The 21,518-nt window shown below is 57.4% G+C and overlaps 1 protein-coding gene across 1 annotated transcript; it reads right to left on the bottom strand.

The window, feature by feature from the left end:
* Positions 1–1,336: 1,336 nt before the first annotated feature.
* On the bottom strand, positions 1,337–21,271 carry CD5 (CD5 molecule). The gene is made up of 11 exons (XM_048216422.2): positions 21,158–21,271; positions 11,417–11,455; positions 8,923–9,240; positions 8,388–8,450; positions 7,782–8,120; positions 5,639–5,932; positions 4,837–4,962; positions 4,014–4,067; positions 3,042–3,161; positions 2,373–2,464; positions 1,337–1,722 (listed from the first exon to the last, which is right to left on the bottom strand). The coding sequence occupies exons 1-10, from the start codon at positions 21,207–21,209 to the stop codon at positions 2,376–2,378; spliced, it is 1,494 nt and encodes a 497-aa protein (XP_048072379.2). The 5' UTR covers positions 21,210–21,271; the 3' UTR covers positions 1,337–1,722; positions 2,373–2,375.
* Positions 21,272–21,518: the final 247 nt, after the last annotated feature.

Below are 21,518 nucleotides of genomic sequence, written 5' to 3'. Positions count from 1 at the left end.
GCAAACATCTAATTACCCAACATCTGCTCTTCTTACTGCCCTGTGAAGAGCATTCCTTCCCTTTGAAGACCCGGAGCCCTACCCTTCTCCTTTGTTCAAAACGACACATAGACCTCATTCGGCCTGTCTTCGCAATTTCCACGTCTGTGTGGATTCCCCGTACACACTCCTATTAAATTTGATTTTCTCCCGTTACTCCGTCTCACGTCAATTTGATTCTTAGTCCAGCTAGTAGGACTTCTGGGGGGGGGGGGGGGACGACGACACAGGAATTCTTGCTCGCCAACGGCTCTCCCTAAAAGCCACGTCTCAGTTCCCTCTCGAGGAGCCCCTCACCCCTGGCACGTGTAGGAAGGTGACTGGGTGCCCCTGTTTCCAGATCCCTAGCATGGTTGGGGCAGATCCGAGACCTGGCTTGGCCCCTGGGCTCTGCCAGGACTCTGGGTCCTGAGCAGGGGAGGCTGGGAGGCCGGGTTGGAGGGTGTTGGCAGAGTGCTGACCAGACACTTGTAACACGCTAATGCCCCCGGATCCCCTGATTCTGTGAGCACCCCTCCCCCATATCCTTCTAGTAATTCCCCGTGGTTCTTCCAGTGTTGGCTTCTGTGGCTTGGGCTGTGAGGAGCTCTTGCTCCCAGTGGAGACAGTGGCAGAGTGCGTGGAGGAAGGCCCCAGACCCAAGATACCTCCTTAGGGGACTGGTGCCCAAGGGCTTACTGGGGCCTGGCCCAGTCTCTGCCTTTTCTGGATCTTCAAGCTCCCAGGGAGACATTCCCCTCTCGCTCGTCCTCCCTTCCTCGCTAAGGAAACCCGGGCTCTGCAGGGTACCGTGTGTGTCTACACACCCTGACTGGCAGAGACAGTTTCCGCTGAGGGAATGAATTATTTAACTTCCAGGAATGTCCAGCCCCAGTCTCAGACTCTCGGCTTAGAAGTTTGCTGTGATGGGCTGAAAGCACTTTAGCTTTGAACTTTAAACTGCTGGGTGAAACAAAACCCCACATCGTCTAGGATGTACCAGGCACCCTCTTGGTGCCAGGCCCTGGGGTGGAACGGTGCCCTTGGGCTTGGCAGCCAGCGGTCCCAGAGATCCAGTGCTGTCTGTTCTGGAAGGCGTCTTGGGGCGAGGGGCTGAGAGGTAGCCATAGAATCAAGGTGGTGACGGGGCTCCGCGTCAGGGGACAGCTGCCTTTGAGCCACTCCGTTTTCAGGTGTGCAGCCCTCTGGCCACGACGGCTGTACCACTGTCCCCAGAGGGGTCCAGGGGCTGGACCGTGGACTGACGAGGGGAGGCCCTCTAGTTCACAGGAAGTAGAAGAAGTATTATTTACAAAGAACATATTAAAAAGACACTAGAGACCTGAGCCCCCCCCCCGCCCCATGCCCCAGAGGGGAGCTTCCTTCCTCACTGGGGTCAGAGTCTGAGGAGAGAACCAATTCCTCTGGGTGCTGCTCCCCACGTGTCTGCTTGGGGGGGCGGGTCTGGTTTCTGGGCTGTGCCTCTCACGTCTCCCACACGCGGAGGGGCAGCCCAGCTGTGTGTGGGGTCTTCCCCGGGCCAGGCTCCAGCAGCCCGCCGCTGCAGGGACAGGGGACGTAGCTGAAGGCCCCCTTGCCTCAGTCCATGTTCTGGCTGGGGCAGAAATTACTTCTCGGCGGCGAACGCAGAGTGTTCTCAGGAGACAGGTCTGGCTCTTGGTGTTTCCTGCCTGGGGCCTGGTTCTGTGCAGAGAGAAAGAAACAGGTCAGAGGAGGAGACCTCACACCCCAGAGATCATTCAGCGAGGTGGGGGACAGGCCCCCAGCCCCCGGTTTGATGTCAGGGACAGAGGCTGTCCCTCTGGGTCATGGGCTGCTTCTTTCCACTGGCAGCTCTATAGGGGTGTAAGTCCATCGGGAAACTCTCCGGGACTCTTTTGGGTGGCCTTCTAAGATGGACTTTGGGAGCAGGTGTGAAGGTTGACAGTCCTTCTCCTATAATTGCCAAATCATCACCTGTCACCTGAATTGCTCATGCTTATTCTGTTCACAAGAATCGAGATGTGGGGCACCTGGGGGGCTCAGTCAGTTCAGTGTCTGCCTTCAGCTCAGGTCATGATCCCAGGGTCCTGGGATGGAGCCCCGTGTCTGGCTCTCTACTCAGCGGGGAGCCTGCTTCTCCCTCTGCCCCTCCTCCAGCTTGTGCTCACTCTCTCGCTCACTCTCTCAAATAAATAAATAAAATCTTAAAAAAGAAAAAGAGTCAAGATGTGCAAAGCCCCCCCCCCCCCCATTCTGCACGGGCAGGATGGGCAGGAGATGAGGAACTGAGGGTCTGGTTCCCATTTGCAGGGCTGTTCAGGGATCCCAGGGGGCCAGGGAACCGGGCTCACCTTTCACAGCCTCTGAGCTCCGTGCAAATCATAGTCACTATCGGAAGAGTTATCAGGCTGGGTGGAAACACGATGCAGGGCCCCTTCCAGAGCTGCAGAAAGAAAAGAGGCCATTTGCAGCAGGCTTACCCCACCAGGCTAGAGAGAGCCCCACAGAGCCCAGGACCCCGCGGGTGTCTGAAGATCACAGGGGCTGTATGAGCTGGTGGCTTGACAGTCCTGTATCTGTTTTGATCAAATCAGCCAGTGTTCACTAATGATACTGAACTCCAGGCTCCCTGGGGCTTAATTGTTCGTGCCAGTCAGGGAGCATTCAGTACAGGGCTTCTGCAGGCCCCCACTAGCTCTGTTCTGCCTGGAAGGAATCCAAGGGGCCTCATTTACCATCCGGCCCACAAGGCCCTGCGGAGAAACAGGCCTGTTAGGTCACAGCAGTGCTGTGGTTAATGGCATCTCTGCGTATTCTTCTCTGGCTGAGTGGCTCACGGTCTCGGGGGGGGGGGGGGGCAAGCTGAGGCCCGTTAAGGCTGGATCTGTTCCATACCCTGCTGTGACCACTGTCAAAGGGCAGTGAGAGCCCCCTCTCCCCTGGGGCATCCCTTCTCTGGGCAATCACGAGCCCTGTGCTCTCTGCCGCTTTCCTACCTGGAAGCGTGGGCTGCCGCTTACCTGCATAAGCAGAGACGTGGGAGTTCCTGGGTGGCTGACTGTATTCATTCTCCACATGTGAGACGGAGGTGTTCTCAACCTGGGACCGGACGGTCGCCGTGTGGTTGCGATGGAAAGACACTGAGCAGAGGCAGGAGAGAGTGTCATTAGCCTTGCTGTTCTCTCCTCCTCCTCCTTCCCGACAGGGCCACGGAATTTAAATCTCTTGTTCCCCCTGGGTGATGGGGGAGAGGGCAAGGGCACCCACAGCTCCTTCAGTGCATCCCTCTGTCCTTTCTTCCTGGGCAGGTTCCTTCTTGCAGGGGCCAGACTTTTAGAGCAGCTTAGGGTCGGCCAGCAATCTGATTGGACGGGCGGGCCTTCGCCGGTCAGTTAGTCATTCATCAAGCATTTATTAAGCAGGGAATTGGAACTCAAGTGAAGGGCAGATATCGTCCCTGCCCTCCTGCAGCTGAGGGGCTTTATATTGTAAAAGAGACTTCACAACGCACCTTGACTTGCAAAAGTAAAGGAAGAATGTGGAGTGGGAAGTGGGAGGAGGGCCATGGTTCTATCCATCAGGGTGGTCTGGCTGTGGCTAGAGGGAGAGAGGATGAAGAACTAGGGTGCGGGGTGGGCTAGCTGCTTCAAACGGTTTTAATGTTTTAGAACTGGCCTTTTTAAGTTGTTCCGTGAGAAAAGGCTCGGACGACCCTTCTTGCAAAAATACCAATTAAGGTTCTGATAAGTCCTGAAATAAAGAACCAAGTCTAATGTTACTTAACTCACTGATTTCTGAATCTATGTGATCATGGAGTCCTCTTTCAGGTACCACCTAGTAACAATTGTTGACCACAGTCCCACCTTAGATGACCATGGTGGAGATCAGAGGTCTCAAGTAGCTGCTGGCTCTGATGATGGTCTGCTGTGAGCTGTGACCCCCGTGGATACTGGATGGGGCTGAGGGAGGACCTTGCCTCCCGGGACACTTACTGTTCTGGTTCATTCCTGTGGGGCCAATCCACTGGCGCTGTTTCTTCTGGCGGACTGGGAGATAGACAGGAAAGGCACATGAGGACAGGGGTGGGCAGGGATCATGGGAGGGAAGGATGGGGAGATGGGGGGGGGGAGGCAGGAGGCGGCAGGTGCCGCTGAAGGAGGGACTGCTGGACTTCGCCCCCTGAAGTCCTTCGGGGCTCAGTTTTCTGACTTGCCCAAGAGGTAACTGGACCCATCTAGGGCTAAAGGAATGTGCTGAGCGCCGCTTCTTCAGAAGAAACAACCGCGGGGCGTTAGAACCAGAATAAAGCCTCGGAGGGCGCTAGGGACCTGGCTGACACTGTGCGTCTCCAGGCCTTCTCTTATCAGCCTCTCTAATCCACTTCCTGTCTCTGGATAATTTTTTCCAGAGTTCTGCAAGCCAAGGATACCGGCCTCTTAGATTCACAACGTGTGCAAACGCCCATCAGGCAGATAAAGAAACTGAGGCTCAGAGAGGAAGTGGCTCAATCAGCATCCTGCGCAGTCGCCAGGGGGTGGAGTCAGGCCTGGAACCCAGAACCAGAGGCTGGGGGCGTGCCCTAGTTTGAAAATGACCACGCCCCCTCGGCCTGGGGGTAAGTCGCAGCGGAGGGGCTGGGGGCGGGGGCTCGGGTGTGGGCCATCAGCGCTTACTACGTTCCTGACTTTCTCTTTCTGTTCTTAAGGGCAGGAGAGGGGCGGGGCCGGGTGGCAAAGCAGAGGTGCCCTCCTCCGCCCTTCCTGGCTCCCATCACAGGGGTTTGAAAGGGAGGGGGTTTGGGGCACCCACACCTACATTTCTTCACCAGCTTCCTGTAGGCGTGAGGGCCGCACACGACCAGCAGCAGTGCCAGGAGCACAAGAGCCAGGACGATGCTCGCCACGGTGCCTGCGCCCAGGCCTGCTGGGTTTGGGTCCTGGCCTGGGGGAGGCAGAGAGGTCAGGGCGGTCCTGCCTGGGGCATCGGAACTGTCGGATCAGAGGGAGGCTGCTGGCGGCCCCCTCCCCCACCCGACCTTGCTCCTTGCAGTAATTCACCAGCGTGGTTGGAACGCAGTTACACACCTGCCTCTACCCGTCTCTCGAATTCTCTGCTACCGGTTCATCTGGCCACCACCTATCATCCAGCAATCATTGGCCACTCTTGTTACCAACTATTTAACGTTCTACACTTTGCCAGTTGCTTATAAGTGATAACCTTGCCATCATATGCTAATAACCAGCCATCCATCCACCCATCCATCCATCCACCCATCCTCCCATCCATCCGTCCATCCATCCATCCGTCCATCCATCCCTCTTTCATGCGTTATTCGATTACCGTTTCTCCCTTGCTTTTTTATCTTCCATCCTGGAAGACTAGAAGGTAGACTGAAAGCTCTCTCATCCATTACGGCCAGTCTCCTCTTTATGGCTCATGCTCATTGCTGTCTGAGCACCGTTGCCACCCCCATTTGCCACCTCTCCATCTTTTCCTAGGGCTCCGCAGCTCTCTGTCTAGTCCTGCAGCCTGTCCTTCAGAAACACGCTCACTGATTAGGTCCTAGAGGGAAAATTCGCAACTGTCCTCTGCCCCCCGGGGGCTGTGGTCAACTCACACTTGACAAACACCCTCTTGCAGTGGGCTTTTTTCTCTTGAAGCTGGTGGCACTGGGACAGCTTCTCCTGGGGACAGGAGAGGCCGCCGGTGGTCTTCTCGGTGGCATCCAGCACCCGGTAGGAGTTGACTTTGCCGCACTGCTGCTCCTGGCACACCTCCTCCCACCGCGCTGTGCTCTTGGCCCAGGGAACGTCGCACAGGACTTCCCACCGCTTGCCCTGGCGCACCTCCACAGAGCCTTCACACAAGCCGCCGCCCCCCACCAGGCGGCTCTGCACCTTGGGCTGGAAACCTGGAGAGGGGAAGCAATGGAGGGCAGGTGGCAGGTTTGGAGGGAGCTCCCTTGGCCCCTAGCCTATGTGCCTGGCCACTGGGGCCCCGTGTCGCTGGCCAAGAGGGGGCCCTGGCAGAGCCCAGCTTGTTGTGGGGGGGCTGGGATGACCTTCCTTTCTGTCCTTCCCTCCTTCTGGCATCTTCTGGCATTTCCCCCATCGACCTCTTTCCCTGGCATGTGTGGGCAGCTGCTGGTAGCTATCCTGAGATGTGATATCATGGGCGCTTTCAGGGAAGAAGCTGGCAGAGTGGCGATGCCCGTGGCAGCCACGGGAGGGAGTTGGCCCCCCGGCAGGTGAAGGTAAGAGAAGAGCAGTGAGGAACAGGCTCTGGGTCCCTGGGTCCACGTCCCTCTGAGAACCATCCTCTCATTTGCCTGCTGCTCCTTGGCAGGCGGAAGGGCTTTTCAGAAAGGTGAAACTGAGGCCCGGGGATGGGAAACACCTCCTGCTCCGGGTCCTGGCAGTTCAGGGGTGGGACAGACCCCAGGCATCCTGCTGCCCAGCCTCCAGGGGTGGGCTTTCATGGAAGGACTGGCTCCGTCTCTGCCTGTCAGGGTGGGGCCTGGGCTGCATGCCTGAGGCACACCTGTGCTCAGGTTAGAGGGAGTTCTGATCTCAGCAGCTTGGCCTGTTTCCATAGCGACGTCCATCTAAAAGGCCCTAGTAAATTTTCTACTTAGAAAGGAATTTCAAAGGCAAGCCCTCCCTGTCTGGTTTCGCAGGTTGTAGACTGCAGGAGGGCATGGCAGGCGGGGCTGGGAGCCAGACCATCTCCCCTCATCAGGCGGAGAGACCCTGGGGGCCGCTTCTACCTGGAAGGGGTGGTGTCTCACTAACCACACCAGGTATCCACGGGGCTGGGGGGTGGTTGGGGGGTGGGGGCGGGTGTGCCAGCAGGATAGCCCAGTGGTCCAGAGCAAGGCTTCCCAGATGTGTGCACACACACTGCTAGGACCTTGCCGAGAGGCAGATCTGACTCAGTAGGTCTGGGGTGGGGCCTGGGCATCTGCATTTCTAACCAGTCCGATGTAGCCGGTGCCGCTGGTCCGGGACCACGCTTTTGGTAGCTAAGGCTCGGACAGCAGCAGGTCCGACTTCTTACAGTCTGGACTGGTGATGGGAGCCCACTCCCTCCCGAGGCATGCTATGATCAGTCTTACTTTGACCTGTGGTCTCGTCCTCCTCTGTTTCCCCAGTGATCCTGGTTCTGGGGTCCCCAAGACCATCCTCTTTGCTCTCCTCCCCTCAGCCACACCGGATTCACCAGTCTTCCTGTCATTGTACAATAACCTCCGTGGGGAACTCTCTGGGGACCTGCTCTGGTCTCCCTCTGCCTGCTGTGCCCTGGGGGACCTCCCACTTGTCACCACTGCTCTAGCCTCATCTGTCTCTGGGATTTACAGACTTCCCTCCTGCCAGGCTGGTCCCCTCCCCCTGCCCCACCTGCTCTGATCCTTGGCACAAGCCACAATTCCCACCTAAAAAGCCTTCTCTCCTCTGTTCCACCAAAGCCACGCTCCTCTCCTCCTTCCAGACCCCTGAGGAGACCTTGCCTCGTTCTGGAAGTCCTGCTGGTCCCATCTTCCTGAGCGGCAGCCAGTTCGGCAGCGCCCCGGCTCTGTGTTACTTCGCGGAGATTTCTAGGGCGTTGGGTGTGAGTGTAGCCTCCCCACCCCACCTGGCCCTCTGTTTCCCTCCCGTTCTCCATGGTGCCCAGGGCCCTGTGCTCCACGCAGGGGTTTCGGCGAACAGGTGTTGACAGACCATCTGGGGGCGCTCCGTGGGTCCTCGCGGGGTCTGACTCACCAGAACAGACGAGGGCCAGAGCTTGGCCGCCCTCGTAGGGGGGTACTTTTCCGAAGCACTGCTCCAGGGAGGTGCAGCTCGCGTTCTGGATCTTCCATCGAATCGGCAAGGCCTTGCTCTCCCCTGGATCTTGTGTCCTGGTCGTCCCGGCCTCTGGCAGGTGCCTCAGGAAGGAGCCGCACTGGAGGGCCGCACACATGCGGTTCTTCAGGTCCTGGGTCCCGTCCTGCTCCTGCGCCTCGTAGCTGATGGCCCCCCCGAGGCTGCCTTGGTAGAACTCGACCACGCCGGCACACCGCAGGCCGCCAGGCCCGGCCACCAGCAGCAGCCTGGGAGGGGCTGCGGAGGGAGAGAGCAGGGAGCGGGCCTGAGTGTGGTGGCTGGCCCTGGGGGGCCTTGCTTGCTGCCGGCTCTCTGGCTCCAACACACGGATGAAGGAAAGACTGGCCGACAGCCGTGGGAGGTGGTGAGCCCCCAAACGTTGCCCAGGACCTACTTACACTAAACTTTTTCATATCCACCTGCAATTCCAATGGCACAGGGCATCCCATGTTTTTATTTGCTAAATCCCGCACCCTGCCCCCAGGAACCTCAGAATTCTCTTACCTGTGGGCTCTGGAGTGGTGGTGGGTGGGGGGCTCGTGGGAGGAGGTGTTGTCTTCGGTGGCTCTGCAATGAGAGACTCCGGTGAGGGATGGGCAGGAGTCCTGGGAGGTTGGGGGGAAAGCATGCAGGGTCGGGGGAAGGCTGGGGGTACCAGACAGTTTGGAGAAAGACCTAGAACTCATGATGGAAGTGCCACTTGCCCCATTAGGCCCACTTGAGCCACACATTGTCTCTAAGTGTCCTGGGTGGGGTGGGTAGCACCAGCCCATTTTACTGTTGGTAAAGTGAAGGTGAAGAGGAGACAGTAACGTTAGCAATGGCAGAACCAGGTTTTCGACCTCTTCCATCCCACCAGACAACCCCTCAGCCTTTCCCCTCCAGTTCCCCACCAGTGTGTGTTTCTGGGGAGGCTTTGTTGTAGATCAGGACCCCCCTTCCACCTGCCGGCTCGGGCCCCAGATCCCAGGCCCTGGGCAGCCTCCCCCGGGGCTGGTGTGCACGCCCAGGGGACCCGTGCGGCCGGCTCGTCACCCACCTAGGCAGATCAGGCCCAGAGGGCTCCTCTGTTTGGGCTCACTGGTGTTGCAGTTGGAGAAGGACCCCAGGTGTCCGTAGCAGGTGACTGAGTTGTAGGGACTGTTGAAGTCAGGGATATGGGCCAAGACCAAGGCGTCCCCGCATGAGAGCCTCTGGCAGAGCTTCGAGGCCTGCTTGGGGTCCTCCCAGCGGCTCGGGCTCCGGCTCCGGCTCCGGCTCCAGCTCGAGTTAGACACCGTGTGCCACTTGTGCCCGAAGTGGACCTCCAGCTGGCCCTGGCACGGCGAGTTGGAGCCTGTCAGTTTCACTGGGTTCCCTGGGGGTCAAAGAGGTGTGTGTGTGTGGGGGGTTCCCTCCGTGGGAACCCTCCTCACTGCCCTCTCCCAGCCAGGATCCCATCCAACCAGGCTGCCTTCTGCCCCACGGGCTGCCTTTCTGGCTCCTGTGAGCTTTGTCCTCGGGGACATGGCTGGGGTGGGGGGGGCTTCCCAGACACTCAGGTGGTCCCCCGAAGCCGGACCCGAGGGGATGGGGCTGGAGACCTCAGAGCTGAGGGGACCTGAGAGCAGCGGGCAAGGGGGTGCTCAACACCCCACTGTCCAGCAGGCTTGCCCACTCTGCAAATTCTGCGTCCATAGAAATAGGGCCTGTTGCCTGTTTATATTTTTCGCTTTCTGACTTCTCAGATCAGTGTCGTTGGGGGACGATGTAGACACAAGCGCTGTGAGAATGCTCCTTCAGGGGAACTTGACCAATGCATGCACGTCTGGAGCTACCCCCACGCTGGAGACGTAGGACATGCCCGTCCTCAGCTGGAAAGTTCCCTCACACCCAGGTGTGGCCGATTCCCCTGCCTCCAGCCTCAGGCGCCCACCGATCGGCTTTCTGTCGCTAGAAATGGTTTTGCCTCCTTTCAGATGTTACGTACATGGAATCATGCCGCGTGTTTGTGTTTCTGTTGTGCTGTTTTTCTCGTCTGACCCCCTGCCCTCGGCCTTTGGGGTTTTTCTGCGTCGTTGCATTCACCGCATTCCTTTTTGTGGAATAAGGTCTCGCGGTGTGGCTATGCCACGGTTCTTTACTTAGCTACCGTTTGGCTGCTGTGAACAAGGCCGCATGGAACGTTCGTGAACTGATGTCTGTCCGTGTGGGCACGTGTTCCGTTTCTCTTGGGTAAATACTGAGGAGTGGAATTGTTGGATCGTAGGTAGGAAAGGGACTAGTGTGATTTTATAAAGCTCCGTGAAGTAAAAAAGAAGGATATGTATCTGTATCTGCATAGACAAGGAGAGACGAGACAGGAGTCCGTGTGGTTGTTACCTGGGGTGTGGGTGGGGGAAGGACTGGGCAGATGGGGTACAGAAATGGAAATGAGATTCATCACTGTAGGTCTTTTCATATTTTTAAAGTTTTAAGCCAGGCCACTGTATTACCTATGCAAGAATCTTGTATTTATTTATTTTTAAATGTAAAAGGTTTTTCCAAGTGATTGGGAGGTGGAGGTTTTTCCCTGGTTGGAAACTTCTAGACAGGCTACCTTTTTCTTCTGGGCTTGGAGCCCAGAGCGCAGGGTTAGTTCAAGACAAAGGGGGCTCGTCCAACCCCTGACATTGGCAGGATGTCCTGCAGCTTTCTCTCCAGTGACCAGACTCACTGAATCCTCTCCAGGGAACAGATGTTCTCCCCATTTAATAGGTGGGGAAACTGAGGCTTAGAGAGGACAAAGCTCTTGCTAGAGCTCAGAGCTAGGATGCTACCGCAGGGCTCCAGGTTCTGGAAAGGCCCCTCCACGGCCTCTCCAGCTCCTTCTGGTTGCACATGGCTTCATGAGACCCTCTTGCCACATTTCTTCCAAAACACATTCAGCGTGATGTTATCTCAGGAAATGTGAAAGAGTGAGGTCTGGGGTGAAATGAGTCTGAGAACTGCTGAGTTAAAAAATATTGAACGGGTTTCTTCATTGCAGGACTTCTCAGAGCCTTTTCCAGGCCTGTATACACAGTCTCCAGTGAGTGACGATGTTGCCTACTTTTTATGCAACATGTTCCATGAGCCCTGTTTGGGAGACATTAGCCTCTTTAAGTCCAACTTTGAAGGCAGGGCATTCAACATACTTTACAGTCTGGTGCAGCCTCTCTCTACAGCCTCAGCTGCAAATGCATTTGACCAGGGAGACTTGGCAGGACCAAGTAGGAAACAGGACTTTGCAGGGTACATTATGGGCCAGTATGTTTTCTGTGCGTGGTGAGTGGGTCATAATAATTATCCTGAAACTAGCATTCAGGCGGTGCTTTATGACCATCTGTCGGCACATGGGTGTCTTTCGGCACACGGGCGTCTAAATGTATATGTGGGTGTACGTGTCTGTGCGTGCTGGGGCTCTCTCTCTCTGGGGTGGGATTCATCTGGCAGGACCCCCTACTGCCCGATGGAATTGCAGCCCTCTCCCCCCATCACCCCCTGCTCCAAGCCTCTGTATGGCTCTTCCTTACCTGAGTCCTCCCAGTAGGGCCCCCCGAGGCAGGAAGTGACTGCAGAAAGGAGAGAGGAGGGTCAGGAAGTGGAGCGTCCCTCCTGCCCCCCACCCACCTCACACCCACCCACAGCCTGAGTGGTGGCCTCTTCTGCACCCCCCCCAATATGGGATTCAGGGTTTCATATTACGCATCAGAACCCCTAGGTGGGTCATGAAACCAATTCAGTGGGTTGCAACTATCAATTTTTCCCCCATTTTAAAACTTCACTTTTTCAATGAACATCAGTAAAATGGATTTTCCTTGGTGCACAAATCGATGAACGCTCACACATGCAGGGGTCTGGGTGATCACCATCACAGCCAAGGTAACAGTCCCATCACACCCAACATTTCTGCGTGCTCTCCCTTTGCAAGGATAGGTGGCCTGGCAACCATTAATTTTGACAAATTATGTCGTCATGCAACCATCCCGTTTTTTACAAAATGAAACGGACCGGAATAGAGAACGTCAGAGTACACGGTTGGTTGTGAGGATACGGATCCCTTTCTGTGCGTTCGGCTGCGGCGTAAACCCTCGTGAGCGTTGCTTTCAACCTATAAGAGCTTGAACTGCCGTTGTACAGAAGCAGAGGAATGACCTAGAATGGGAACCCCAGGCATCATTCGCTACTGTCTCGTATCCCCGAGGCGGGATAGGGATGCCAGCAATTTATCTTCAACAGCTCAGTTTCTAGAGGAGGAAATCGAAGCCCGGAGAGATGGCGGCGGGGGGGGGGGGCTGAGATAGCACAGCCAGGCGGCACAAAGGAGTCAGGACCAGAGCCCCAGTGGATGGGGCTCTTGGGGAGCTGGCCTCCTGTCTGGTGTGGCTCCTGCCCAGGCCCGTTCAAAAGCAACGGGGTCCGTTTGGGAAGTCCCGTCTGACTCTGGAGCGGGGGGGGGGGGGGGGGGGGGGGCAAACTGGCCCATTACGGGGACCCTCACGGAGCAGCCTGTGGCCAGCTCATCTGTGGCTGGGGTGAAGGTTGGATTTGGGTGGGCCTAGGGTGGGGGGTGGAACGCTCCTATGGGCTCAGAGCACCCCCTCCACGTTTGCTCCTCAGCTCTCTCTTGAAGTAAGTGCTCTGATTTCCACCTGTGGGACCCCTGGGCTTTGCAATTGGGAGCCAGGACCGTCAGGGTGACGGCTTTGGAGCGTAAATGGTTCCACTGAAATTGCTTTTGAGAAATTGGTGTTGTGTGTTAAAAAAAAAAAAAAAGTGTGTTTTAAAAAGCCTGTTCTGGCCTGAGTGTTCTGGAGCTGGTGGTAGAATTGTAAGGGAAGACAGGCCCCAGCCAACCGGCCCTCTCCCTGCAGCCAAGGCTCCCGGGTGTCTGCGATCGGTACTCAGAGCTGGGGGCACTCGGGGCCTGGGGCAGGTGCGGGGAGAACGGCCGGGGAGCTCTGCCGGCCGGGGATAGGCCGAGAGCCAGACAAGAGGGCTCGCCACTTCTCTTCCCCACTCGAGACCTTCCTACTCCACAGGTCACCACAGTCAGCATTCATTATCAACAGCAGCTACCAATTATTGAGCACCTACTGTCTACTCAGCACTCAGGTGCCTCCTGACAGGGATCACTGTTACTCTCCACACGGCTCCATGACGGGAGTTGAATATATGCATGGTGTAGACGTTGGGAGAGGGAGGATGTCCTGTCCAGGGGGACACTGCCAGCAACTGCCAGGGCCTGGATTCAAACCGTGAGTCTGCCTTCCCAACCCGTGCTCACTGCCACCTAGTTGTGCCTCCAGAGTGCCAAGTTTGGGGGTGCAGACATGAACGCAGCCTAGACCCTGTCCCCTAGGGGCTTGAGCCTCCTGACATTGGAGCCCCTGGGGGCAGGGGCCGGACCAGACCATTCTCGCAGATCTCACACGGGATGGCCCAGGCCCCACTCAGAGAACATGCTTGGGAAAGACTGAACAAAATGCCATGTAGAGGAAGGGGGTCTGGGTATCCCAGGGCTTTGCCGCCCTCTGGGTGCCTCATGTCTTCGGCAGAGCAGGATTTCCTGGCTCGTCCCTCCTTCCCCATCACCGTCACTATCACTGTCACCATCATCACTGTCACCAGCATCACCATGACTACCATCACCATCACTGTCACCATCACTACCACCATCAGCCTCCCCATCACCATCACCACCACCATCACCATCACCATGACTACCATCACCATCACCGTCACTACCTCCATCAGCCTCACCATCACCACCATCACCATTACCATTACTAGCATCATCACCATCACTACCACCATTAGCTTCACCATCACCACCATCACCATGACTACCATCACCATCACCATCACTACAACCACCAACCTCGCCGTCACCACCATCACCATGACTATCATTACCACCACTACCTCCATCAGCCTCCCCGTCACCACCACCATCACCATGACTACCATCACCATCACCGTCACTACCTCCATCAGCCTCACCATCACCACCACCATCACCATCACTACCTCCATCAGTCTCCCTCACCATCGCTCTATGAAGTAGATACTATTGTTTTTTTTAAAGATTTATTTATTTATTTTAGAGAGAGAGGAGAGAGCACATGTGAGCAAGAGAAGGGGCGGAGGGAGAGGGAAAGAGAATCTCAAGCAGACTCCCCATCCAGCACGGAGCCCGACGTGGGGCTCGATCACACCACCCTGAGATCACAACCTGAGCCAAAACCGAGAGCCGGATGCTTAACCGACTGAGCCACACCGGTGCCCCAGTAGGCACTTTTATTTTGATCCCCATTTTATAGCTGAAGAAGTAGGGAAGGATGAACTAGGTGGCTAAGCAGAGGTCACGCTGGGGCTGGGACTCGAAGCCAAGCCATCTGTCACAGACTCTGTGCTCTTGACCGCTGGGCCAAGCTGCCTCCCCTCCCTTCGCCAACGCCCTGCACGATCGCGGCACGCAGACGTGATGAGCAGGCGTGAACTTGGAATTCCGTTCAGTTAGTGAACCACGCCATGGGGAGACTTTTCCACGAACTTGCTCTGTGATCTTGGCAAGTCACTCAGCCTCTCTGGACTTGGTTTCCTCACCTGTAAAATGAGGAAGTCAGATGCCACGATCCCTCACCTTCCTCTCTGCTCAGACTTCTCTGATGTTTACCCTTTAGTTCCTGATGTGTCTCAGTGGCTGGCAGGGGCCGGGCAGAAGTGGACGGTGCGATGTGTGACTGACTCGGAGCCTTCTGGGTGCTTCTTCTTTCTGTCTGTCCAGAGATATGCTCGGGTTTTCATTGTCCGCGACATATTTTCATTCTCATAGCTGCTCCTCACAGGGGTGCGACCGACAGCCTCCTTCCCTGGAACCCTGCCGACCACACTCAGGTTCTCTGTGAGCCCCCCTGGGGCTGCAGCTCAGCCGGCCCCGTGTGCAGCCTGAGGCCCATGGCTCTGCTGCCGCAGGAGCTTCAAACAGAGGCCTGGAGACCCTGGGGACCGTGAGGGATGTGAGGCTCGGATGCATTGTGCCATTTCCTAATCCGCCATCCACAACTGGGGCCGAGCCCCTGGGGCCAGGAACGAGAATCTTCCAAAGGCCCCTCCTCTCCCCTGCCAGCCTCCCCTCGGAGCCCCCCAGTTTCGGGCTTGGAGTGGCCGGTCCCATGCAAACAAAGTGCAGGGCCCAGAAAGCCAGAGAGTTAGAAGGCATCTTGGCTCTCCTGGCCTCTCTCTTCAGCCCCCCATTTACAGAGACTCAGCCATTCCGAACCTGCTGCACGGGCGGGGTCTCCGTGAGGCGTGCATGCATTCCTCCAGGCAGCCTGAGACTGTCCCACCCTCACCCCCACCCCCTGTCCTCTTGCCTCCCCAGCATTCCCGGTGAGTCTTGCTCTGGTTCGCAGTGCAGCAACACGGTAGGTAGGCAGTCTCAGGCCCTGGATGGGTTTTATTTGCTCTGCGTGGGGCTTAACATTTTTTTCAGTCAATTAAAAAAAAAAAAGTGCTTCTTTCTGTTTTGCTTGGCTTAAAAAAAAAATCCCAAGAGCCAGATGTTTTTGAAAAATAGGATGCTCTGGCCCCATCGGGCTGTATCCCCGTGAGTCCCAGGTGGCGACCTGTCCGATCTGGTTGGCCGGCGCCTCCGAGGGACCTTACTGTCACCCTGTGTCTGGAGATCCAGCTTCAAACTCGTGATAGTTTCTGCAGCGAAACGTATGAATTTTCACACTATGTGGGATGCACAGGATTATAAATAGCCTGCCATTCGTTCAGGTCAGGATTTGCACCGAAGGCGTTTTCCCGAGATCCGCAGATGCTGTTGGGTTTGGGAATCGCTGGTGCGTGTTCCGGGGTAGCGGTTCCCCTTTGCAGTACCAAGCAGAGCCAGAACTTGCCCAGGCTGGCCGGCCCCAGGCTCACTCACAGAGCGTGCTGGGACCCACGGACATCGGCCCTTGCAGCCGCCACGCGCTGGGAAGTGGAGGCAAGGCAGCGGGGGCCCGGGGAGGAGCTGGGTTGCGACTGGTAGGAACAGTGATAGTGAGCGTTCATGGCCCCCTTACCGCGTGCAGACCCCAGGGCGAGCTCTCTGCGCGGGAGACCCTACCTTCTCCCAACAGCGTTACTGAAGGGGGCTCCTATCACCCTGTTTCCCAGATCAGGAAACGGAAAGACTTAGCCCGGTTTGGAAGTCAGATGTTCCATCTTTTCCAAAAACAAGGAGCCCCCTCTAATAGTCCACAAACGTCTCATGAATTCACAGCGAACACCACACGTCGGACTGCCTTTTGGGGCGTTCTGGATTTTTCTTCCTTTCGTCCTCTGATGAGGGGCTGACCTGGAAGTTCAGAAATCCCGCTTTTCTGACGCGACACTGGTCAGCGGAGCGGTGTCTACTCCATGTCTGTAGCAAGGCTCTAGGGAAACAAAGATCACAAAGGCCCCACGTTCTGTTTCCCGGTGGAGTACCAGATGAAGTGGCTGGTTTTTGATCAAGAGTCTTTTTATGTGCAAGACACGCTGAGAGTCACACCGAGCTAACGCCAGGAGAGGCCTGGGGCCTGGCGCCCACAGAAGGAACAGCAGATGCGGGCCTCTAATCCGGCTCACGGGGCCTGTGCCCACCCCTGGATGTGAGCCGATCGCGGGCACGATGGCAGTCACAGTCTGAACCGTGACCGCTCTCTCGCCGGTGGCCTGCTGCGTCCAGTGGAATTTGCATGAATTTCATGCCACATATGCGTCTCCACTGTGACAGTGACAAGCCCTCTGTTTTGTTCAGAGTTTCACATATCCCAAACTTTTTCCCACCCACGGCCCCGCGAAGAAGGGCCCACACTCATTCTCATTTTCAGATCGGCAAACTGAGGTTCAGAGAGGCCGAGCGACTTGCCCAAGATCACACAGCTTTGCTGACGGTAGAGTCAGGACAAGAAACCCCATCACCATCACCTGACAGGGCCCTTCGGGAATCTACCACTGGAAAAACCTGGAACCTGCTCGCCCCAGGGTACAGGTAGGGGAAACTGAGGCCAAGGAGGGAAGGGCTTACCCTGGATATCTCCATGGGAGTCTGTGGTGGCACAGGGCCGCCAACCACCACCGATTTCCTATCCTGTTCCCACCACCTCTGTCCCAGCTGTGCCCCAAGGGAAAAGCGAGTTCCTGTGGGAACCGGACGTGATGATGGTGGTGGTAGTATCATCATGGAGGAAATGATCTGGGGCCATATTCCCTCATCTGCAACTCAAAACCCAAAACCATAAGTCTTTTCTGGTGCACTCGGAGGGAGGGTATTCGCAGCCTTTATGGGTCTCTCCTAGGGTGCGATGTCCTGTTTCACTGAACGGGAATGTGTTTGATTGGGGGTGTTGCCCGAGACCTCAAGGGTGGGTGACGAGCACACAGCCCATACACAGTATGACCCACAATCTGGAAAATTCTGAATTCCCAAACATGTCTGGCCCGAGGTTTGGGATTAGGGTGTGTAGACTTGGAAAGGTGTGGGGACGTTCCTTTCGAGGGCACTCATCACACTTCCTCCTCTGCTCTGTCCCTCTGCCTGGATCGTCCTGCTGGGGCCTACACGGTGTGCTCACTCGCTTCCTACAAGCATTTGCCCAAACAATGGCTTCTCGTGAGACCCGCCGCACCCTCCCTGGGTAAGCGTGGCCCTCAGCACTGCCAACCCCCCAACCCCACCCCACTCATGACCTCCCAGCACCCATGCCATCACTGTCCGTCTCCCCATCACACCCCGACTCTTATGTTGGATCGGCCAGGGCGGGTATCTGGATGGTTCTGCTGGGTCCCCAGCACTGAGAACGGAGGCTAGCACGTAGTAGGCGCTCAATAAACGCTTGCTGTCTGAATGAGTGAATGAACCAGATTTACAATCGCCTTGTCCTTGAGTGTGGGCGCAGTGGTCACCCCCATGTGACAGATGAGAAGGCTGAGATTCTGAGAAGTGTCCTTGTCATTTGTGAGGGGCCCAACAGAAATCAAACCCCAATATGCGCGACTCCAAAACCCCACAGGCTTTCACACGCATGCGTGCACACCCACAACACCCATGCACACGAGGACACACACCGCAGGTACACACGGCACGCACACATGTGCTCACACGTGTACCTACACGCATGCACACACGTGCACGCACGGACGAGGGGTGCAGTCAGTTTTACCAGGTGGAGCTGAAATCCCTCCTTGGTCTCTGCGGGGAGCACCCCTGAGGAGCTGGAGCTGGATGGAGTGACCGGAAGGGCCGGTGCCAGTGCCCGAGCCCCCACTTCCTCTGTTCCCCCCTGGAGGTGGGGAGCTCGGGCTGCTGGATTCTTTGCGCCCAGAGCCAGCAAGGGCCTCAGTCTCTGCGCACTGGAACAGCAGACTGGGGCAAGCCTGCTCGAAGCTAGAGCCCCTGTGTCCCCGTGGCCTGGGAATGCCCAGCCCCTCTTGGGCCTGTCCTGCCCATTGTATTGGCCCTTGCCAACCCCCATGGGACACTTCCTTCTTTCCTCTGCTTGTCTGGCTCCTTCCCTGCATCCGGGTCTCAGAAGAAACGCCACCTCCTCCGAGAGGCCCTCCCCTTGGACGGGGCCCGTTCCTCAGGGAACTTGGCCACAGAGTCCCGGCCACTGTTGTGTTCTGCACTGCACTTCCCACAATATTTAGGAACTGTAACGATTTTGGGTGCTCCGTCCAGGAGGGGAAGGACTCCCGTCTTGTGTGCTGGGGGATCCCTGGTGCTTTGTTCAGCGCTGGGCACGAGCAGCTGTTCCATACAGATTTGTAGACGGAGAAATGAAGGCGGGAATAGACTCTCTGCCGCGTCCCACCTCACTCATTCCCTGCTGACTCCGGCCCTGGTGATGATGACAGTACTAAGTGCTATGGCCATCGGTGCTTACTGAGCCCTTCCTACCCTTGAACTGGCATTCCTACTCTGAGCTCTGCATTCATCCATTCGTTTAATCCTCACAAATCTCTACAAGACACATACTCTTCTTATTCCTGTGTTTGCAGAGGAGGAAACTGAAGCTTACAGAATGGTCCAAGGTCGCCCAGCTAGCAAGCGGCAGCCCAGAATCCAAACTGCAGAGCCCAGGACTTTGGGCACGGCCCAGTGCTGGCTTCCGCAGTCCTGGTGGCCGGGCCCTCACCAGCAGGTGAGCCCCAGGCAGGCTGGGGCTAAAGGCAGCGACAGAGGGGACCAGCTGTCACTACCACTCCAGGTGGACCGTGGGCATCTTCATGCCCCAAAGGTCCCCAAGTCACAACCTGGATGGCCAGTCAGGAGACACGGCATCCCCAGGGCTCTGGTGGCGAGGTGTCTTTTCCCGGAATGGCTCAAAGGGTAGGCGCGCTGTTGGCCCCCAGCCCCAGCCCTGGCCCTGGGTGTCCCCTGCCGTCAGCATCCCCTGCCCTCGGTGGGGTCATGTCTGCTCGAGGGAGTTGTGACCTGCAGCCATTTTCCTACTTGGGGGAGTGGCTTTGGTGTGTCTTACGGTACAGGGGGCTCCGGGAGCGCGGGAGTGCTGGGCAGGGGTCGGCCCTGCTTCTCCCTAGCTGCTGTGTCCTGGGCTTTGCTTCTCGGCTTTTCTTGAACTCTGGTTTCCCAACTATAAAATGGGGGCCACGGGCCCACCTACCTCAAAGGCTGCTGTGAAGCTTACAGAAGAAAACGGCTTTAAAGGTATTTTGTAAGCTGTGACCCAGGGAACAATGGGAATGTTTATTATCCGCCATTTCACACACACACACACACACACACACACACACACACACACACCGGAAAGCATGAGCTCCTGGGGTTCTGGATGGTTCCATACTCCGGGGGAAGGTGCTGCCTCCCAGTCTCCGTGACTCTGGGCTCTGCTGGCCTCGGGGAGCGGCCTGACCCTGCCGGGAGCCTGGCCCCATGATGGGCTTCAGATGGGAGGCCCAGCGAGCAGGACCCCGTCCCCATCCCCAGCTGGGAGCCTGGCCAGCCTCCCTGCCCCAGTAGCGTCAGAGGCCACAGGTCAGGGCAGGAGGGGCTTAAAGCCCCCGTCCTAGGAACCCCCAGGCCCAAGGAGGCCACAGCAGCTCCGTGGGAGGGTGCCATCTCTAGGCCTCTGCCCTGGGGACAGAAGGCATTTTGTATGTCTTGTGGTTCATGTGAGAAGAGCTGTGCGAACATGTCTGCACCTGGGCCATCATCACACGCACGGGCAGAAGGTAAACCTACATTTGGAGACGTGTCTGGCCCATGAACACACACACACACTTCTCATACACAGATTCACACAGACACAAACACACACATGCATCCTCACACACACATTCACACCTGCTCACGCATACCGACTCACACGGCACACAAGCCTGTCTAGGATGGACTGAGGCTCCCTGAGCAGGCAGGCAAAGGCCCCTGGGTCCTGTCCCTCCAAACTGGGAAGCCGTAACGCCCCCCTGTTCCTACCTGGCCTGCGGTCAAACATCTTTCTCACCCACAGTACCCTCCAAACCCTTCAGAAGTGGCCAGACCTCATCCAGTTCACCCCCTGCCTTTCATAAATGGGGAGACTGCCAGCTTCCATCAACTCCCTCCCAGCAAACAGGAGGCCCCAGGCTCACCCACCTCTAACCTTACCCCCGGCCGGCTTCTCAGAGGCCCCAGATTGCTTCCACACTGGTCCCGGGGGGCCCAGGTTCTGAAGCCCCTCCGCTGGGCCTGGAGTGAGAGCAGACCCAGTGTGCGCTCACACCCTGGCTGGCCGGCCTGGCTGGGGTCCTCTGGGACAGAGTCAGGAGGACTTGGAACTAAGGGAACGTCTTTGACACATGCTCAGCTGTGTTCTTAGAGGCAGCCCCTGCCCTGCCGCAGCCCACCGTGCTCAGAGCACCATCAGAACTGCCCAGGAGACAGTGGGTGCCCTGTACCTGGGGGCATCTAGGTAAAGACCGGACATCAGGTAGGTGGGGGGAGCTGCAGAGGAAGCTCGCACTAGATGGGGGCCGGATGACTTGATTTCTAGACTGAGAGTCTGATTTTACATGGGTCCCACCTGGAAGGGTGCAGGAGGACCCCCACAGTGCAAGAACGAAGCAGAGCTGGGACAGGTGGTAAAGGGATGGGGGGACAAGCAGGGCAGCCCCAACCCTCCGTGATGCTCCAGAGAGGGGACATGTGGGCCTGCGTCAGACCAGGGCAAGAGCTGGCATCTCCCCGCCTGCACCCCGAGTCCCAGTAGCCTGGTGTGTGTCCCGGTACTCACCCAGCACCCCCAGCAGGTATAGGGCGGCGAGCGGCGGTTGCTGAAACCCCATGAGCGCGGCCTCCTCCTGCCTCAGTCTTGGCAAGCTCGGCGCCCGTGGGTGAAAGGTGTCTGGTCCCGGGTCTCCCTCTCGGGGAGGAGGGGGTGGGGCGGGCGGGCGCAGGCAGGGGTAGGACAGGGGAGCAGGAGGCAGTGTGGGGCCTGCGTCACCCGTGTTTGAAGTTGAACTGTCAACTTCCTCCCGGTAAAACCATCCGCCCCAGTTCGAATGGCGGCCCTGGCCTCTGCCAGCTTCCTGCCTGAGGTGTCCGGGGCTGGGGCAGTGCCCCCGGCCACACCACACGGGGACGCGGCCACGCGC

The sequence above is a fragment of the Ursus arctos genome, unplaced genomic scaffold, assembly GCF_023065955.2.
Source record: "Ursus arctos isolate Adak ecotype North America unplaced genomic scaffold, UrsArc2.0 scaffold_23, whole genome shotgun sequence".
In the NCBI taxonomy this organism is placed as follows: domain Eukaryota; kingdom Metazoa; phylum Chordata; class Mammalia; order Carnivora; family Ursidae; genus Ursus; species Ursus arctos.
This window is presented reverse-complemented; position numbering and strand designations above follow the sequence as displayed.

Coding starts and splice junctions, on each gene's coding strand:
- CD5 (XM_048216422.2), bottom strand. CDS start 21,209: ATGGGGTTTCAGCAACCGCCGCTCGCCGCCCTATACCTGCTGGGGGTG. Junction 4,068..4,836: donor CAGGAAGCTGGTGAAGAAAT/GTAGGTGTGGGT, acceptor TCTATCTCCCAG/TCCGCCAGAAGAAACAGCGC. Junction 3,162..4,013: donor CACAGGAATGAACCAGAACA/GTAAGTGTCCCG, acceptor GCCTCTGCTCAG/TGTCTTTCCATCGCAACCAC.